Genomic DNA, 16,041 nt, shown 5'->3' on the forward strand with positions numbered 1-16,041 from the left:
TTAAAATTAATTTCAAATATATGATATATAATTAAAAACAATAAAAATAAATAACATCACATAATTAATCAAACTTAAATTTCATCATCTTCATGTCCAAAATATTCCCAAATATATTCGACTAGATCTCTTGAAGTTTACGATGAACTTGTTTTTCTTGAATACTTGCTCTTCTTTGTAGTCTTGTTGCAAGATTCAGACGAAGACCGCTAAATGTTTCAGTTGTTGAGTTATTGATATCCACATTATCATAAGAGTAATCAAAATTACCTCCATATGTATGTTGTTTGTCTTTCACAATCATGTTGTGCAATATGATGCAGACATATATGGTATGCTTGAGAGTGTCCATGTGCCAGGCACGTGCTAGGCCATGTATAATCGCAAATCGAGGTTGAAGCACTCCAAATGCTCGCTCCACATCTTTTCTAGCCGATTCTTGATGTTGAGCAAATAATTTTTTCTTTTCTCCCTGTGGCATTGAAATAGTCTTGACAAATGTAGCCCACTCGGGATATATACCATCTGCTAAATAATATTCCATATTATATGATTTCCATTGATTGTATATTGCACATTGGGAGCACGTCCTTCCAAAATATCATTAAACACGTTGGATTGGTTTAGCACATTAATGTCATTGTTTGAACCTGCAATACCAAAAAAAGCATGCCAAATCCATAAGTCTTGTAATGCCACTGCTTCAAGCATGACTGTGGGCTTACCATGATCACCTCGACAAAATTGTCCTTTCCATGCAACAGGACAATTTTTCCATACCCAATGCATACAATCGATGGAACCCAACATACCTGGAAAGCCACGTGACTCTCCCATTTGTAAAAGATGTTCAACATCAGTGTTGTTAGGCTTTCTCAAATACTCAGCGTCAAATACAACATTGACACCCTTAACAAATCTTTCTAAGCACTCAATTGAAGTGCTTTCACCGATTTGAACATATTTGTCTACAAGGTCAGCAGGAGACCCATACGCCAGCATACGAATAACAGATGTACATTTCTACAATGGTGAAAGATCCATTTTACCAGTTGCATCGACCCTCATTTAGAAATATTCATCATGATTTCCAAGGGCATCTACAATTCGAAGAAATACATGCCTATGCATTCTGAACCTTCTTCGGAATTGAACATCTGTGTATACTGGGTTTTCCGAGAAGTAGTCATTGAATAATCGATTGTGCCCTTCTTCACGACCTCAATCTACCGTTGTTCTTCTCTTTGGCCTAGAGGAACTTCCAGATCGACGTTCATTCTGAAGTTGTTGTTCTTCATCACTGTCGTCCATAAATTCTTCTTCAACCAACTCCCAAAATTCTTGATCGTAATTATCTGAATTGTCTGAATCCATTTAGTGAGTAAAGAATGAGAGAAAAATGAGAAGAATGAGATGAGAATGAGAGAACAATGACATAAGTGGTACTATATATAATGGTTTGAATAACGGCTAGTTTGAATAACAACTAGTTTGAATAACGGCTAGTTTAAATTAAAGTGGTAGTTTGAATAACGGCTAGTTTAAATTAAAGTGGTACTAATGACCATTTTACATAGGTGTTGATAAATTAAAGTGGTACTAATGACCATTTTACATAAGTGATACTTACTACATTCCATATTTTTTTCATCTTATTACCATATTTTTCATGAATATCTCATTGACTATCGTTCATAGTAGAAGTGTCTTTCATCATCATTTGCACTACCCTTAATTCTAGCTCGTCCTCCTTAGCTTGCGCAAGTCTGTCCATTGTTATTGCTCTTTTATTCTTTGCATCTTGCGTTGCATTTGGAATTTCTGATGCCTTACCCTTCCTTTTTGCTGCTTTTTGTCCCATTGGACGCTCCATTGGTGATGATGAGTTAAACTCATAACTTGAAGTTGTATCTGAGTTCTCCGATGATGCCCCATAGCATAAGTCTTTGTTATTTTTGCAGAACTTCCAATCGATTCTTCGACGATGCGCCATTTAGCTTCATCTTTTAACAATCGCCATGCATACTCAAGATTGAATGTTGTACCTTGATCCTGAGCAAAAATAGCATGTGCATCTGCCATGACATCGGTCTCGGATGTCCCACTTTTCTTTCCTTTAAGAGCAATTTTGTAACACTCAACAAATTTTTGAACCATGCCATTTATTCTATGCCATCGACATTTTAACTGTCCCCCTAACTTTTCCCGCAATTGCCCACGATATTGGTTATAACTAGCAGCAATTCTTAACCAAAAACTCTCAGCCTTTTGATCAACTCCCACAATTGGATCCTTTGAAACATTGAGCCATGATTGAATAAGTAGTATATCCTCTTCCCTTGTAAATTGCTCTCGATATCTTTTTTTAACGACAACCCTTTCTTCTTTTTCAGTACCAACTTGAGTAGAAAATGGTGGGACTTGAGTAGAAAATGGTGGAACTTGAGTAGAGAATTCCATACTATTAGAATTCATTTGAGGTATAGGATACATATTTGGATTGTTTGGTGACGGAAGAAATATGGCGGGGTTTGTTGGCACCGGTGGAATTTGAGAATTTTGAGGATTAGGATTTTGATAATTTTGCATGTAATTGAAAAAAGCTTGTTGATAATGAAAGTGATTAGGATCCATTTGGCCTAAACAGTTGTAATTTGAAGTAAAAAGATGAAACTTTGAGTTAAATATTTTGTAAAAAAAATGCTAATGAGAAAAAATTGTTGAAAAAAAAATTAAAAGTATAGGAATAAAATGATGAAATTGTGAGAGAGAAATTTCAAATTGAAGAGAAAATAAAAGTGAGAGAAATTTGTGTTGGTAAATTTTTGAAAACCAAAATTATATTTATAATAAAAAATAAGTTAAAAAAAAAAAGTAGCCGTTGAACGGCTAGTTTCTAAATTAAAAAATAGAAAAAAAGAAAGGTTACCGTTGCTTCACATTACGCTGCTCTCCCGCTGGCATATGCTTGAAACGAGAAAAAGTGAAAAGATGGGTGCCATACTGACAAACCCATTAAAGGAACCACTCGTGGAGGTGGTCTTAGAAAATTACATAGGTAATCTTTCAGTATTACAAAATTAAGTGAATATAGGAATTACTTGGATTCAGGTCCAACGATTTTAAAATGAAAAGTACAAATTAAGTTTAGTGTATTTATAAGAAAAATAAAAGAGACACGATGGATAACATGAGATAGACGTAAAATTACTTACTCTACATTTAACTCGTTGAATTTATCTGCATTTAACCTTAATTTACTCTGACTTTTCTACATCTAACTCATTGAATTGATCTGAAACCCTTTGTTAGAAACTACTTTAGATACAAATTCATAATAGATTATCTTGAGTTAGATTTAAAATATATTTTATGATTTTTTAATGGAATTAAATCTAGTTCATTTTTTAGTAAATTAGATTCTCTTTTATTTTTCTGTTCTTCATTCCGTATTTTCTATCTTTACCTTAATCCTACTATTTTTGTAATGAAAAAAAATAAGATTTTTATTACATTAACATTTTTTTAATGAAAAAAAAGATAATAAGAGTTAGAAAAGAGAAGGAGAGAATTTTTTTAAGACATAAAATATTAATAAGTAACTCTAAGTCAAACACAAGACACACAACTAGCACTAGTAGATCAATAAAGAGATCCGCCAACTAATTACTAAATGAGTTGGCAATTTCTTTTCTCATCTTTGTGGATTGCAGATTTAAAAATCTAAAATTGTTTTAAAGTAATTTTAGAGATGCATATCCGAATGCAACAAATTTTTTATTTATTAAAATTTAGTTCTGAAATGCATCTACAAAGATCTTTATGGTGAATTCGCAGATGCCGAAGATTTCTACGGTGAATTCGTAGATGCATCTTTGAAAAGACTTCTGAAGTCATTTAAACAATGCTTTCATTAAGATGGTTTATCATTTAACCATTCAGTAGTATTTTCGGAGATGCATCTTCAAAAATTTCAAACGAGAAATTGAATATATGACCACCTTGCATGATCATCTCTTTCATACTCAATACCTCCTCCATAATCCAAAACCCTTTAAAAAATTTCATTTTCAATCAATTTTAAGACTTCAAATCACCATTCTTGTGTTTTATCACATCACAGGGAGCAAAATGAGTTGTAATTTAAGGTAAAGTTCATTCATTTCATACATCATTGCTTTCATTAATCTTTTTCTTGAGCTGAAAAAATGAACGTTACATCGAAGATGCATATTCAAATTCATTTGCTATATGTTTTGGAGATGCATCTCCAAAGATGTCTGTTACTGTTAGACATGTGTGTGTGTGTGTGTGTGCGCGCGCGCGCGTGTGCGTGTGCGTATGTGTGTGTGTGAATCAAGTAAAAACTTAAAAATTATTTTGAAACACCTTATGTATAATTGCAATTAAAGTATGATAATGAGTACAAATTTGATCAACAAACTTTCAACCACAACCAATTTAATGCTATACTAAAAGTAGAGTCTATTGTCAATGATAAACTACACAAAAGTGTAATATAGACAAATTATCGAACATCTTGTGTGCAATCGATTTTGTTTAGAAATTTGTATAATTTTGTTGATCTTCAAATCCAACCCCAATCTAGTAGATTGTGATCAACTCAACAAAACCTATTTCATATGATTATAAAAAGGTTTAGCCGAACTTATTAATCACACGATCGATGAATTCAACAATTTGAAAATGAAATGTAAAAAAGAAAGAGAGTACATAAAGATTTGTTTAGGAAGTTTCACAATCGACCTCGCTATGGGTACGTCTGCTCTCAATTCGAACTCGAATTGAGATAATGAAATTAACCTTACTTTGCAAAAGTAGTATACAAGAGAAATATAGTAATCCAACCCTACAAACCCTATGTTTGATGTTGATTCTAACACTTTCTCTTGCCTTTATCTGAGCTTGATCAAGTCATTCAACAATGCCAATTTGATTCACCGTCTCACGCTACTCCTTTGCAAGAACCTTCTGTTCTTTAAAGCTTTCATTCGATAGAATCCAAATTGCGAATTATTGTAACCCAAATTGCGTAATCTTCTCCAAAACCTTCAAATCCTTAATTGATCTTGAAGGATAACCTCAACTTAATTTTTTTATTTGAAACCCTCAAAGATCTCAACCCAATTTACAATTCAACAACCTAAATTGGACGTTATCAACACTGATTTTAGATGGCATCCAAACAAATAATGATTATGTGTAGTTTTCTTGTGTGTATGCATAAAATGTAGGTTGAAGATGATGATAACTTTTTGAAATCCCGGTTTCGTATAGGTTTAGTAGAGAACATTGCTAGAAATGATGCATGCATGAAGTATATATATGTATGCAAGTTGGAGGCAAAAGGAATGCAAAAGATTTAAAAATGTCATGAATTTTTGGAAAAATGCGTCGTATGTGTCGACCTTTTCGATGTATGTGTCAGCATGTATAAGTCATGTGTCGACCTGTATAGGTTATGTGTCGGCACATATAATCGGCTCATCAAATATAAGTTACATGCTTTAAAAATGACTTACATGTGTTGACTCATAGAATTTTTCTTCTTCTATGTGTCGACCTATAGCACGTATGTGTCGACACATAGACTGTTGGTCCCATAAAAACTTGTTTTTAATGCATGAAACCTTTTCTAACTCATTTCAAAAATATTTTTATGGTTCCTAATGCTAAGATGCACATTAAGACTCAGAGGATACCTTATGATTTACATAAACGCTAAAGTATCATTGTTTTAACATCATACAAAATAAATCTAACGGAAAGTTGCACCCACATACTCCCCCATTTTGATAATGGCAAAATTTGAGACGATGCCTTTCGTGTCTTCATAAAGGCTCCCCCTAAATGTATGCATCCCAACTTTATCTTGCCGGTGCTTCTCCCCCATTGACAACATCAAAAATAGACAAAGCAATCCATGCGAAGTATCTTATATAACACATATACCAATATAACACACATACACGTTTGCAAAGATAAGATCATCAATAAAACAACACTCACATAGAATAACGTAAATATTGAAAATGTCTAAACATAAATAAAAATATTTAAAGCAAAAATATAACATGGTTGCCACAACTCATGCCGAATAACATATACAATAAACATGAGAGATGGAGAATATAATGCAATCGAAAACTCTTGAGTTGCTTCAAAAATGACACGTTTACATGACATATACTTTTGGCGCTCCTGAATGTTGCACACGCATGTGCTCTAGCAAAACGATTATTTAGATTTATCACCACTCAAACAAAAAGCAGAAATGTTATCATAAAAATGATACATTAAAAGGATTTCATTTACATTATAACATGTTTAAACATATTTCATACCGTAATAGATAAAGAACAATCTCACATATACCATGCAAGAGCTAATAGTAGATACCAATATTATACACAAAGATCATATTTCAAATATGGAAGAAAAATAACATAGTCACTATAAGCATATAAATTAAAATACATCAATTGAAATTTTTGGAAGTGAACGTTCATGAATTAGTTCATACATCAAGCATATCAAGCATTTGGAACATAGACAACATGCAAAAGCAAAAGGCTTTATTTTAAAGAGGGAAAATGGAACAATATTACCTCACTTATGAATTGATGAAGGATGCACTCATATGTGATTGAACTTCCAAGGAAAGTTAGAGCAAAAGTATATAAAGTGCATGCAACAAATCATATTTAGGCAAGATTTGAGATATCAAGTATTCCTAATTCCCCTTGAATGTAGAAAAACGATTCAGTCGCAAGAGGTTTTGTAAATATATTTGTAAGGTGATTTTTGCTATCAACATACTCAAATACGACGTCTCATTTTTCAACATGGTATCGTAGGAAATGGTGATGTATCTCAATATGTTTAATGCGAGAGTGTAAAACCGATTTTTGGTTAGGTTAATAGCACTAGTACTTCCAGACATAATAGGAATACATTGTAGTTTAATATCAAAATCAAGTAGTTGTTGTTTGATCCATAAAATTTGAGCACCACAACTACCGGCTGCTATGTATTCCGCCTCGGCAGTTGACAAAGCAACGAAAACCTATTTTTTGCCATGCCAACTTACTAAGGAGTTTGAAAACATGTAGCAAGTTCCACTAGTAATTTTCCTATCCGATTTGCAACTGGAAAAATCAGAATCGATATAACCATCCAAATTACAATCGCTTCCCTTGGAATACCAAAGCCCATACTTAGATGTACCATGACGGTATCTAAGAATGCGTTTTACGGATTTCAAATGCGATTCCTTAAGAGCCGATTGATAACGAGTTCACATACACACTCTAAGCATAATTTACAGCCTAGATGCAATAAGATATAAAATAGATCCAATCATACCTCTATACTTCTTGACATTAACATCCTTACCATTTTCATATTTTTCCAAGTTTCCATTTGTGGGCATTGGAGTGTCAATTGATTTTGCATCTTCCATACTAAATCTTTTTAACAATTCGTTGCAATATTTTTTTTGACACACGAATGTCCATTCATTGAGTTGCTTGATTTGAATACCAAGAAAGTAGTTTAACTCCCCTATGAGACTCATCTCAAACTCACTATGCATTATCTTAGAAAACGGTTGAACAAGAAGATTATGTTTTCCTTGATATTTAATGAAAAGTGTAGTATCTACCTTCCCTCTAGAGTATCCTTGATCGAGTAAAAACTTACTAAGTCACTCATACCACGCCCTAGGGCTTGTTTGACCATACAAAACTTATTTTAGTTTATAAACATGATTAGAGGATACTCATGATTTTCAAAATTGGGAGGTTGTGAAACATACACTTCCTCATTATTATATCCATTAAGGAAAACACTTTTCACGTCCATTTGAAATAACTTAAAATATTTTGAGCAAGCAAAAGAAATAACAATATAGAATACATATGAAGATATTAATATGAGGTCACTAAAAACATGTAAATTGAATCACACCATGGTTATAAATTGAAATTTATGAAAATGAACACTCATAAAATGTATCATACACCAAGTATATCATATACCTTTGAAGAATAAATAGGTAAAAGAAAGGACTTACTTACAAAGCGAAAATTGAAACAATATAACCTCACCATACAAATGACAGAGGATGCACTTGCATTCCACAAGGAACTCTCGAATGAAAGTTAGAATAAATGCAAAACGTGCCACAAAAACTTTTAAAAAGAACAATCTTACCACTTTTCTCTTTGTCAAAGTACTTGAAAGTATGATTAATAATGTATCAAAAAGGTTATTAATTTGATGATCACCAATTTCGGTTGGATTTTCATTCTTGTCCTTATCATGATAGTTATCTTGCTCCTCCTCAGGTTTCTTCTTCTTAGGTTGATCAATCCCTTATTCGATGTATTATGTCTTATTGAAGATACACACACATCATAAAACAACATGCCTTTTCCGACATTTCTCAGATAGGAAACATTAAACGTAATCTACACATATTTTACCAATTAATGAATATAATTTGTTGTCTTCTTTGGTCACACAATCCTTATTCCTTGCCACAAAGTCAATGAAATAAGGAGATGTCACATGTCATACGTCTTGAGCTTCCACAAATGAGATTCCATACTCTCTTCATAGAGCCAAGATATTTATCCTGCAATATCAACAAAAAGTGATAGGCACCCAATCTTCATTGATTCCTTGAGGATTACTGAAACTTTGGTTGCTTTTGGGCAACCATTGAAAAACACTTTTAGGAACAAAGAGTCTTCTAAACTTGCATTTTTTAATAGTGTGACCTTTGTTGCAATAATAATGACAAGATAAATTATGAGGAGAGTGCCCTATTCTATTTTGATCATTTTCAACAAAGCTATACCTTCTATAAGGATTATAAGAAGGCATCTTATATTTGGTAGTATCAATAGCAAAAGTAATATTTCGTTGTAATTCCTTGTCCAATTTAGCTTGAAGAGTATTTACCTTCTTTTGCCAAATGTGACAAGTTTCACAATCGAGCCATGAAGGTTCTTTATCCTCATTCTTATATTATAGAATATCTACCATATGTTTCTTAAGAGCTTCCACATTCTTTTCGATTTCTAAAACTTTAGCTTCTAAATGTGAAAATATTATTTTGTTTGAAGCTAACTTTTTAAAAGCGTCTACGACTTCTCTATGTAGATTTTCAAAGGCTTTTTGTAATTAAGAATAAGATAATTCATTAATATATTAAATCTTAGAATGACTTGCATTCTTCTTCTTCTTCTTCTTCTTCTTTTTGTTGGTCATGAAGCAAAGCTTGGTCGATTCGACACTTGAAATTGAACTTTCATCACTTGAAGAATCACTTTCACTCTCCCAAGCAACATAGACTCTTCTAGACTTGCTATATTTCTTGTGATGACCTTTCTCTTTGTCTTTCTTGATCATAGGACAATCCGGTCTATAATGACTGACTTTTCCACAATTGTAGCATGAACTTCTAAGTTTACCCTTCTTATTCTCATCTTCCTTTGAGGAGTTCGAGAGCCTTCTAAAGTTGATTATGTTCTTGTCGGAGTACTTGACTCCATTTTTCCATATGCATCTATTGTACCTTTTGACGAACAACCCCATATCTTCATCATCAAAATTCTTGTCATCTCTAGTTTCACAATCACTTTGCTCATTGGTTGAGAACTTTGAACTTGAAGCCTTTAGAGCAATATACTTCTTTTCTACCTCCTTGTATTTACCTTTCTCATTTTTTATCTTATTCTCATGCTCATTTTCATGTTTTTCCAAGCAAATGAGTTTCCTCATGTTCTTCTAGTTTTGTAAACAAAGTTGTGAGATCAAGTATTTTAAGATCATTCACTTCTTTGATTGCAGTGAGCTTGAGTTACCATTCCTTATTAAGACACCTTAAAACTTTATTAGTAACAATATCATTAGAAAGGCTTACCTAGAGCATTCAACCTATTTATAATATGTGTGAACCTCTTTTGTATGCCGACAATGGTTTCATCATGCTTTATGCGAAATAGTTCAAACTCTTGATTTAAGGTTTTTATCCTAGTTTGTTTGAATTCATTAGTTCCCTCATAGGAAACTTCTAATGCGTCACACATAGATTTGACGGTTTCACAATGGGAAACATGATAATATTCATCAACACCAAGTGCAAATATGAGAATATTTTATGCCTTCCAATCATATAATCACAATTTCTTATCATTATCATTCCATTGATCTTCCAATTCTCGCATCAGATGAGTGAATAGATCCCAAGTAAAAACTTTAACAAAAGTTCTTTTTAAATTTTTTATGGCTAGCGGAAGTGACCCGTATCAAATCGTTTAACCGAACTGCTATCAAAAAGCTATGATATGCGCAATTGCAATCAAAGTATGATAATGAGTACAAATTTGATCAAAACACTTTCAACCATAACCAATTTAATGATATACTAAAATTAAAGTCTATTCCAAATGATAAAATATACAAAAATGTAATAGAGACAAATTATCAAACACCTTGTATGCAACCAATTTCGTTTAGAAATTTGTATGATTTTGTTGATCTTCAAATCCAACCACAATCTAATAGATTTTGATCAACTTAACAAAACCATTTTAAAATGATTATCAAAAGGTTTAACTAAACGTATTAATTACACAATCGATGAATTCAACAATTTGCAAATGAAACGTAAAAGAGATAGAGAGAGCACACAAGGATTTGTTTAGGCAGTTTCACAATCGGCCTCGCTATGGATACGTCTGCCCTCAATTCGAACTCGAATTGAGATAATGAAATTAACCTTACTTTGCAAAAGTATTATACAAGATAAATGTAGTAATCCAACCCTACAAGCTCTATGTTTGACGTTGATTCTAACACTTTCTCTTGCCTTGATCTGAGCTTGATCAAGTCATTCAACAATACCAATTTGATTCACCATTTCACGCTACTCTTTGCAAGAACATTCTGTTCTTCAAAGCCTTCATTCGATTGAATCCAAATTGCGAATTATTGTAACCTAAACCAATATGATCCACCGTCTCACGACACTCCTTTGCAAGAAACCACTGTTCTTCAAAGCTTTCACTCGATCGGATCCAAATTGCGTAATCTTGTCCAAAACCTTCAAACCCTTAATTGATCTTGAAGGAAAACCCCAACATAATTTTTTTATTTGAAACCCTCAAAGATACCAACCCAATTTATAATTTAACAACCTAAATTGGACGTTATCAACACTGATTTTAGATGGCATCCAAACAAACAATGATTATGTGTAGTTTGTTTGTGTGTATGCATAGAATGTAGGTTGAAGATGATGAGAATTTTTTGAAATCCCGGTCCCGTGTAGGTTTAGTAGAGAACCTTGCTAGAAATGATGCATGCATGAAGTATATATATGTATGCAAGTTGGAGGCAAAAGGAACGGGAAAGATTTGAAAAAGTCATGAATTTTTGGAAAAATGCGTTTTATGTGTCGACCCATGTAAGTCATGTATTAACCTGTTCGATGCATGTGTTGACCTATATAGGCCATGTGTCGACCTATATAGGTCATATGTCTATACATACAGTCGGCACATCAAATAGAAGCTACGAGCTTTTAAAAATGACTTACATATGTCGACCTGTACCTCGTATGTGTTGACTCATAGAAATGTTTTCCTTCTATGTGTCGACCTATAACATGTATGTGTCAACATATAGACTGTTTTCCCCATAAAAACTTGTTTTTAATGAATAAAACCTTTTCCAACTCATTTCAAAATGTTTTTATGCTTCCTAATGCTAAGATGCATATTAAGACTCAGAGGCTACTGTCCAATATATATAAATACTAAAGTATCCTAGTTTTGACATCATATAAAATATATCTAATGGAAAGTTGCACTCACAGTTACTGTGAGTTTTTTAAACCGTTTTTCTATTTTGGTTTGTATTAGATATGGTGCATCTGAATATGTTTCCAAAAGCTGTTGTAAGTAATGATGTAAAATCGGATATAGTGAAGGACGATGTTAAACTAGATGATATGAAGGATGGTGTTAAATCGGGTGCTAGACTGGTTGATGTCAGTTAGAGCATGGTAAAAAAAATTAGAAGATTGTTTATGCCTGGACCGACCAGGTTAAGATTTTTTGTGCCTAGACCAAGTGAAGGAGAAGATTGGTTGTGCGTGGACCGATCAGGTTAGATACCTCCGTAATACAACAACTAGTAAAGTCGAATATGCACACTCAACACTGAAGAAATGGTTGGGTGATAGTAAGGATGATTTATGTAGAGAGTGAGACGCAGTGAACCAAATGCTCTAAAACCAACATAATGAAATACAAACAACTTTTGATAGGAGCATTACCGTGTTAGAACATAAATTTAAAGAAAATACTCTTTATTCAAAGTTGGTTGTCAATGTATCTCAGGTGGGATTGAATTTCATTTTCTGCGAAATGAAGCGAGCAAAGCAGACAGGTTCGACAGTTCGAAGTTTGGATGTACACTTAAGAAGACTTATAGTCTTCCATGTGCTTGTCTCATTTAAAAAAAAAGATGAAGCTTGATGCCCCGATACATATGGATGAAGTGTACAGTCACTGAAAAAGACCCTGGTTTGATGATGATGATTTGATGAAGGATGGTAAAACAGGTATAACTATCATGACCGAGTGGGAAATAATCCAAGCTAGATTTTCCAACTGAGAAAGACATCCTATCTTGAAACCACATATTTGAAACCTCTTTAGGAACTGGTAAAACCAAGAGTGCCCCTAAAAATGTCAAAACGACACAAGATGACAATACAACGAAGCAGTCTCTTTCGTACTTAGAACATATTGATTCACATTTCCAAGATTCTCCAACATCGAAATCTAAAAAAAGTGTCTATAAGGATTCTCCCATTAGCAAATCATCTCCTTCACCATCGAAACCGAAAGTCCTCTTCATCGAAGAAATGACGCTTTTTATGCACAAACACAATGAACAAATAGTAAATGTTAAGGATGATGGTAATTGTGGTTATCCAGCCGTATCCATCTTGCTCGGTAGAGGAGATGAGAATTATTTTCTTGTCTATCAACAACTTTTGAAAGAGTTGACGACACATAGGGAATTCTCCACATCTCTATATGGGAAAGAAAGAACATTTTGATGCAATTCACGATGCTCTTACTCATTGTGTTAGTAGTCCCATACCATTTTCATAAAGGACACACTTCCTTAAAATGGGCCATCTTATAATAAGCGCGTTTAAACAATACACTTTTTTTTAATCTATTATCGTACTACTTTGCTCCAACTCCAACTTTCACAGCATTAGAGGAAACAAAGAAATTATAACATTCTCCTTACTATTTTAATTATTACTTCATTATGTACATTAAAGTAACAAATGTATTAGTAGTGACAAGTTTGACAAAATTGCACCTTCGTTTATTCCCCTATTTCTACTGTATATATTTTTTATCCAAAATAATTGTCGTAATTAATCATTTTATATATTTTTTAAAAATATAATTAATAAAAAAAAGAATAATATTTTTATTAAATTATCATTATTTATTATTGATGTATTCAAATTATCATTAAAAAATAAACATTAGAATTAGAATTGCATTAAAATATAAACACTTATTTTAAGACAAATAGTTTTATAAAGAGATTAATTTTTACATTGTCAATACATCACAATTATCCGTTTGTGTTATTTTATATGTAATTATAATAAAAATCAAACTTCTCTAACAAATCAATGGTTGTAATTAAGTAAGTGTAAAATATCTTTACGCTATCCGTACATTTCAATTAAATTCTTTTATAAAATACAACAATTAGTTTGAAATAATGAAAATATTAATTTAATAAAAATATCCTCATATAAATATTTTATTTGTTCTATTTTTTCACTTTTTCTCTTCTTTCCTTTGCGTTTGAGGATTTTCGAAATAGAGAAAAAATAATTTTTTTTCCAAATGTTTCAATACATTAAAAATAAAAAATTTATTTATGCTGCAAACATTTCTATATCAAACTATATTGCCATAAGAACTACCCTGCTACATAGAAAGAAACCCAACATTAGGGTGTGAGTAATAGTTATAGAGGGATTGTACAAAGAAAATCATTGATCGACTTTAATGACAACTTCGAGTGAAGGACCTATATTTTTGAAAGTTGTTGATGATACAAACGAGTACAAAGACAAACATTACATTGCTAGTAATACCTGTATATAAGATTGCTGGTTTATTTATTGAAAGTACGAAAATGTGCATCCTCATATTTTTCGAACGTGTAGTGCACACATTGAATTTAGCACTAAAAAATATTTGTTTGTTCACCAAATGTTACATTCAATTTAGCTCTCAAATGTATTTGTTAATCAATGTAAACCTTGTTTCAATGATAAAAAGCATCCTCAAATGCACAAATTCTTATTTTTTAGTGAACAAATACCTTTGAGAGTGAAATCCAATGTGTGCACTACACAGTCCAAAAATATGAAAAGTACATGCTTTGAACAATTAAACCAACAAGCTTACATGTCAGGGTATGAATTATCAATAATAAGTTGAACAACATTCTCATCAATTGTATGCAATATTAAATTAGCGTAATATTTATCTTTGCACTCACCTGTACCATCCATAACTTTCAAACACATGTCATGCATTTGGGAATGTCATAAAGTTAATCAATAGTCTTCTTTGTATATCTGTACAATCATCTGTGACTAAACTCACACCCTTTTTATTGTCTTTGATAGGTTGGAGCAATTTCAAAATGTTGGTATGCATTGAAAAGGGAAGGATTTATAGCAACAATGAATAACAAACCAGCAGAATAAAATAGTCATTATCCAGTAAATGGAATAAAGGTATGACATATTGACATTTCATATCATCATGTGTGATGACAAAGAAACAACAAAATGTGACATTTCCCGAGTTGTGATTTCAGAGGCACAAAGGGGGCAAAAGTATGTCGAAGCTATTGAAGGTTAAATCTTGTTATGCAATGGGAAGGTGTGTGTTTATTCTAACTAGAGGGTGTGTGAATCTCTCATTATAAAAGCCTTAGGAGAGGTGAATGCAATTTATCTTAAATCAAAACACAAATCAGCCATTCGATACTCATAATTGAATTGCTTCAAATTGCAACCAAAAATCAGCCATCTCGGTTGGTAACCTCAGTTGGTAGTTGTGCAAGCGAAGGAGAAAATACTAACCTAACAACTTTAGTGATAAAAGTAATTGTAAAAAACCTTTTGAATTTAAGTATAAATTCACAATTGCAGAAGCATGTCTGAATCGAAACAATAAACGATAATAGCTAGTTAAATCAATTAACAACACATTGATATTTCATCAACAATGGATCCATTTCTCAAATCAACTATATAATACACACAAATAATAATAAACGATTTTGTTGTTCAAAATAAAAACAATACCAGGGAGGGTCGATGATTAGTTATGAAACGAATTTAGCATCGGTGGAAGAGGCGGCGGCTTCGGGATCGGTGGTGGATGCGGCAGGGTTGAGTGGTGCTCGAACGGCGTTGTCGTCGTCGGGATCGTAATCGGGGTTGAGATTCCGATCGATGGCTTCACGGCCTTGTTCAAGACAAGGTTTACATGCGATCTCGATGGTGATCCAACCTAGAATCACGGCAGCCACTGCTATGACTGCGCTTGTGATTGCTCCCATCCCTAATACGTTTCTTGTTTCTCTTCCGTTGAATTGTATTATGTATTGTTCTAAATGGGCCACATACAGTGAGATGAAGAAGGGTTGCCTTGCCTTGGTAGCCTTGACAAGTACACTTAATATAATTAATACATACTTTTTACTTTTTAACCCAATTTAATATTTATTTTTTACCATTTTTATTATTGGATTTCATGCTCTATGTAAACTTAATTTGCATATTTTTACAATTTTCAAATTCACTCTCTAAAGATTGGAAAAACAAACTCAACTTTACACCATTCATATTCATACGTAAGAGTTAGTAGAACTCATTCATTC

At 32.7% G+C, this 16,041-nt stretch overlaps 2 protein-coding genes and 1 pseudogene across 2 annotated transcripts; all 3 read right to left on the reverse strand.

The window, feature by feature from the left end:
- Positions 1-74: 74 nt before the first annotated feature.
- LOC127114345 (uncharacterized) lies at positions 75-7,483 on the reverse strand (annotated as a pseudogene).
- A 1,754-nt stretch (positions 7,484-9,237) lies between these two features.
- Positions 9,238-9,810, reverse strand: LOC127114361 (uncharacterized). Its single transcript, XM_051046584.1, has one exon. The coding sequence runs from the start codon at positions 9,808-9,810 to the stop codon at positions 9,238-9,240; it is 573 nt and encodes a 190-aa protein (XP_050902541.1).
- Positions 9,811-15,346: 5,536 nt separating this feature from the next.
- Positions 15,347-15,814, reverse strand: LOC127079614 (outer envelope membrane protein 7). The gene has a single exon (XM_051019995.1). It carries the CDS (start codon positions 15,718-15,720, stop codon positions 15,484-15,486), a length of 237 nt encoding a protein of 78 aa, XP_050875952.1. The 5' UTR covers positions 15,721-15,814; the 3' UTR covers positions 15,347-15,483.
- Positions 15,815-16,041: the final 227 nt, after the last annotated feature.

This window comes from Lathyrus oleraceus, chromosome 1, assembly GCF_024323335.1.
Source record: "Lathyrus oleraceus cultivar Zhongwan6 chromosome 1, CAAS_Psat_ZW6_1.0, whole genome shotgun sequence".
Classification (NCBI taxonomy): domain Eukaryota; kingdom Viridiplantae; phylum Streptophyta; class Magnoliopsida; order Fabales; family Fabaceae; genus Lathyrus; species Lathyrus oleraceus.

Bases quoted from the DNA above. Each gene is read 5' to 3' on its own strand.
- LOC127114361 (XM_051046584.1), bottom strand. From the start codon at position 9,810: ATGAGGAAACTCATTTGCTTGGAAAAACATGAAAATGAGCATGAGAAT.
- LOC127079614 (XM_051019995.1), bottom strand. From the start codon at position 15,720: ATGGGAGCAATCACAAGCGCAGTCATAGCAGTGGCTGCCGTGATTCTA.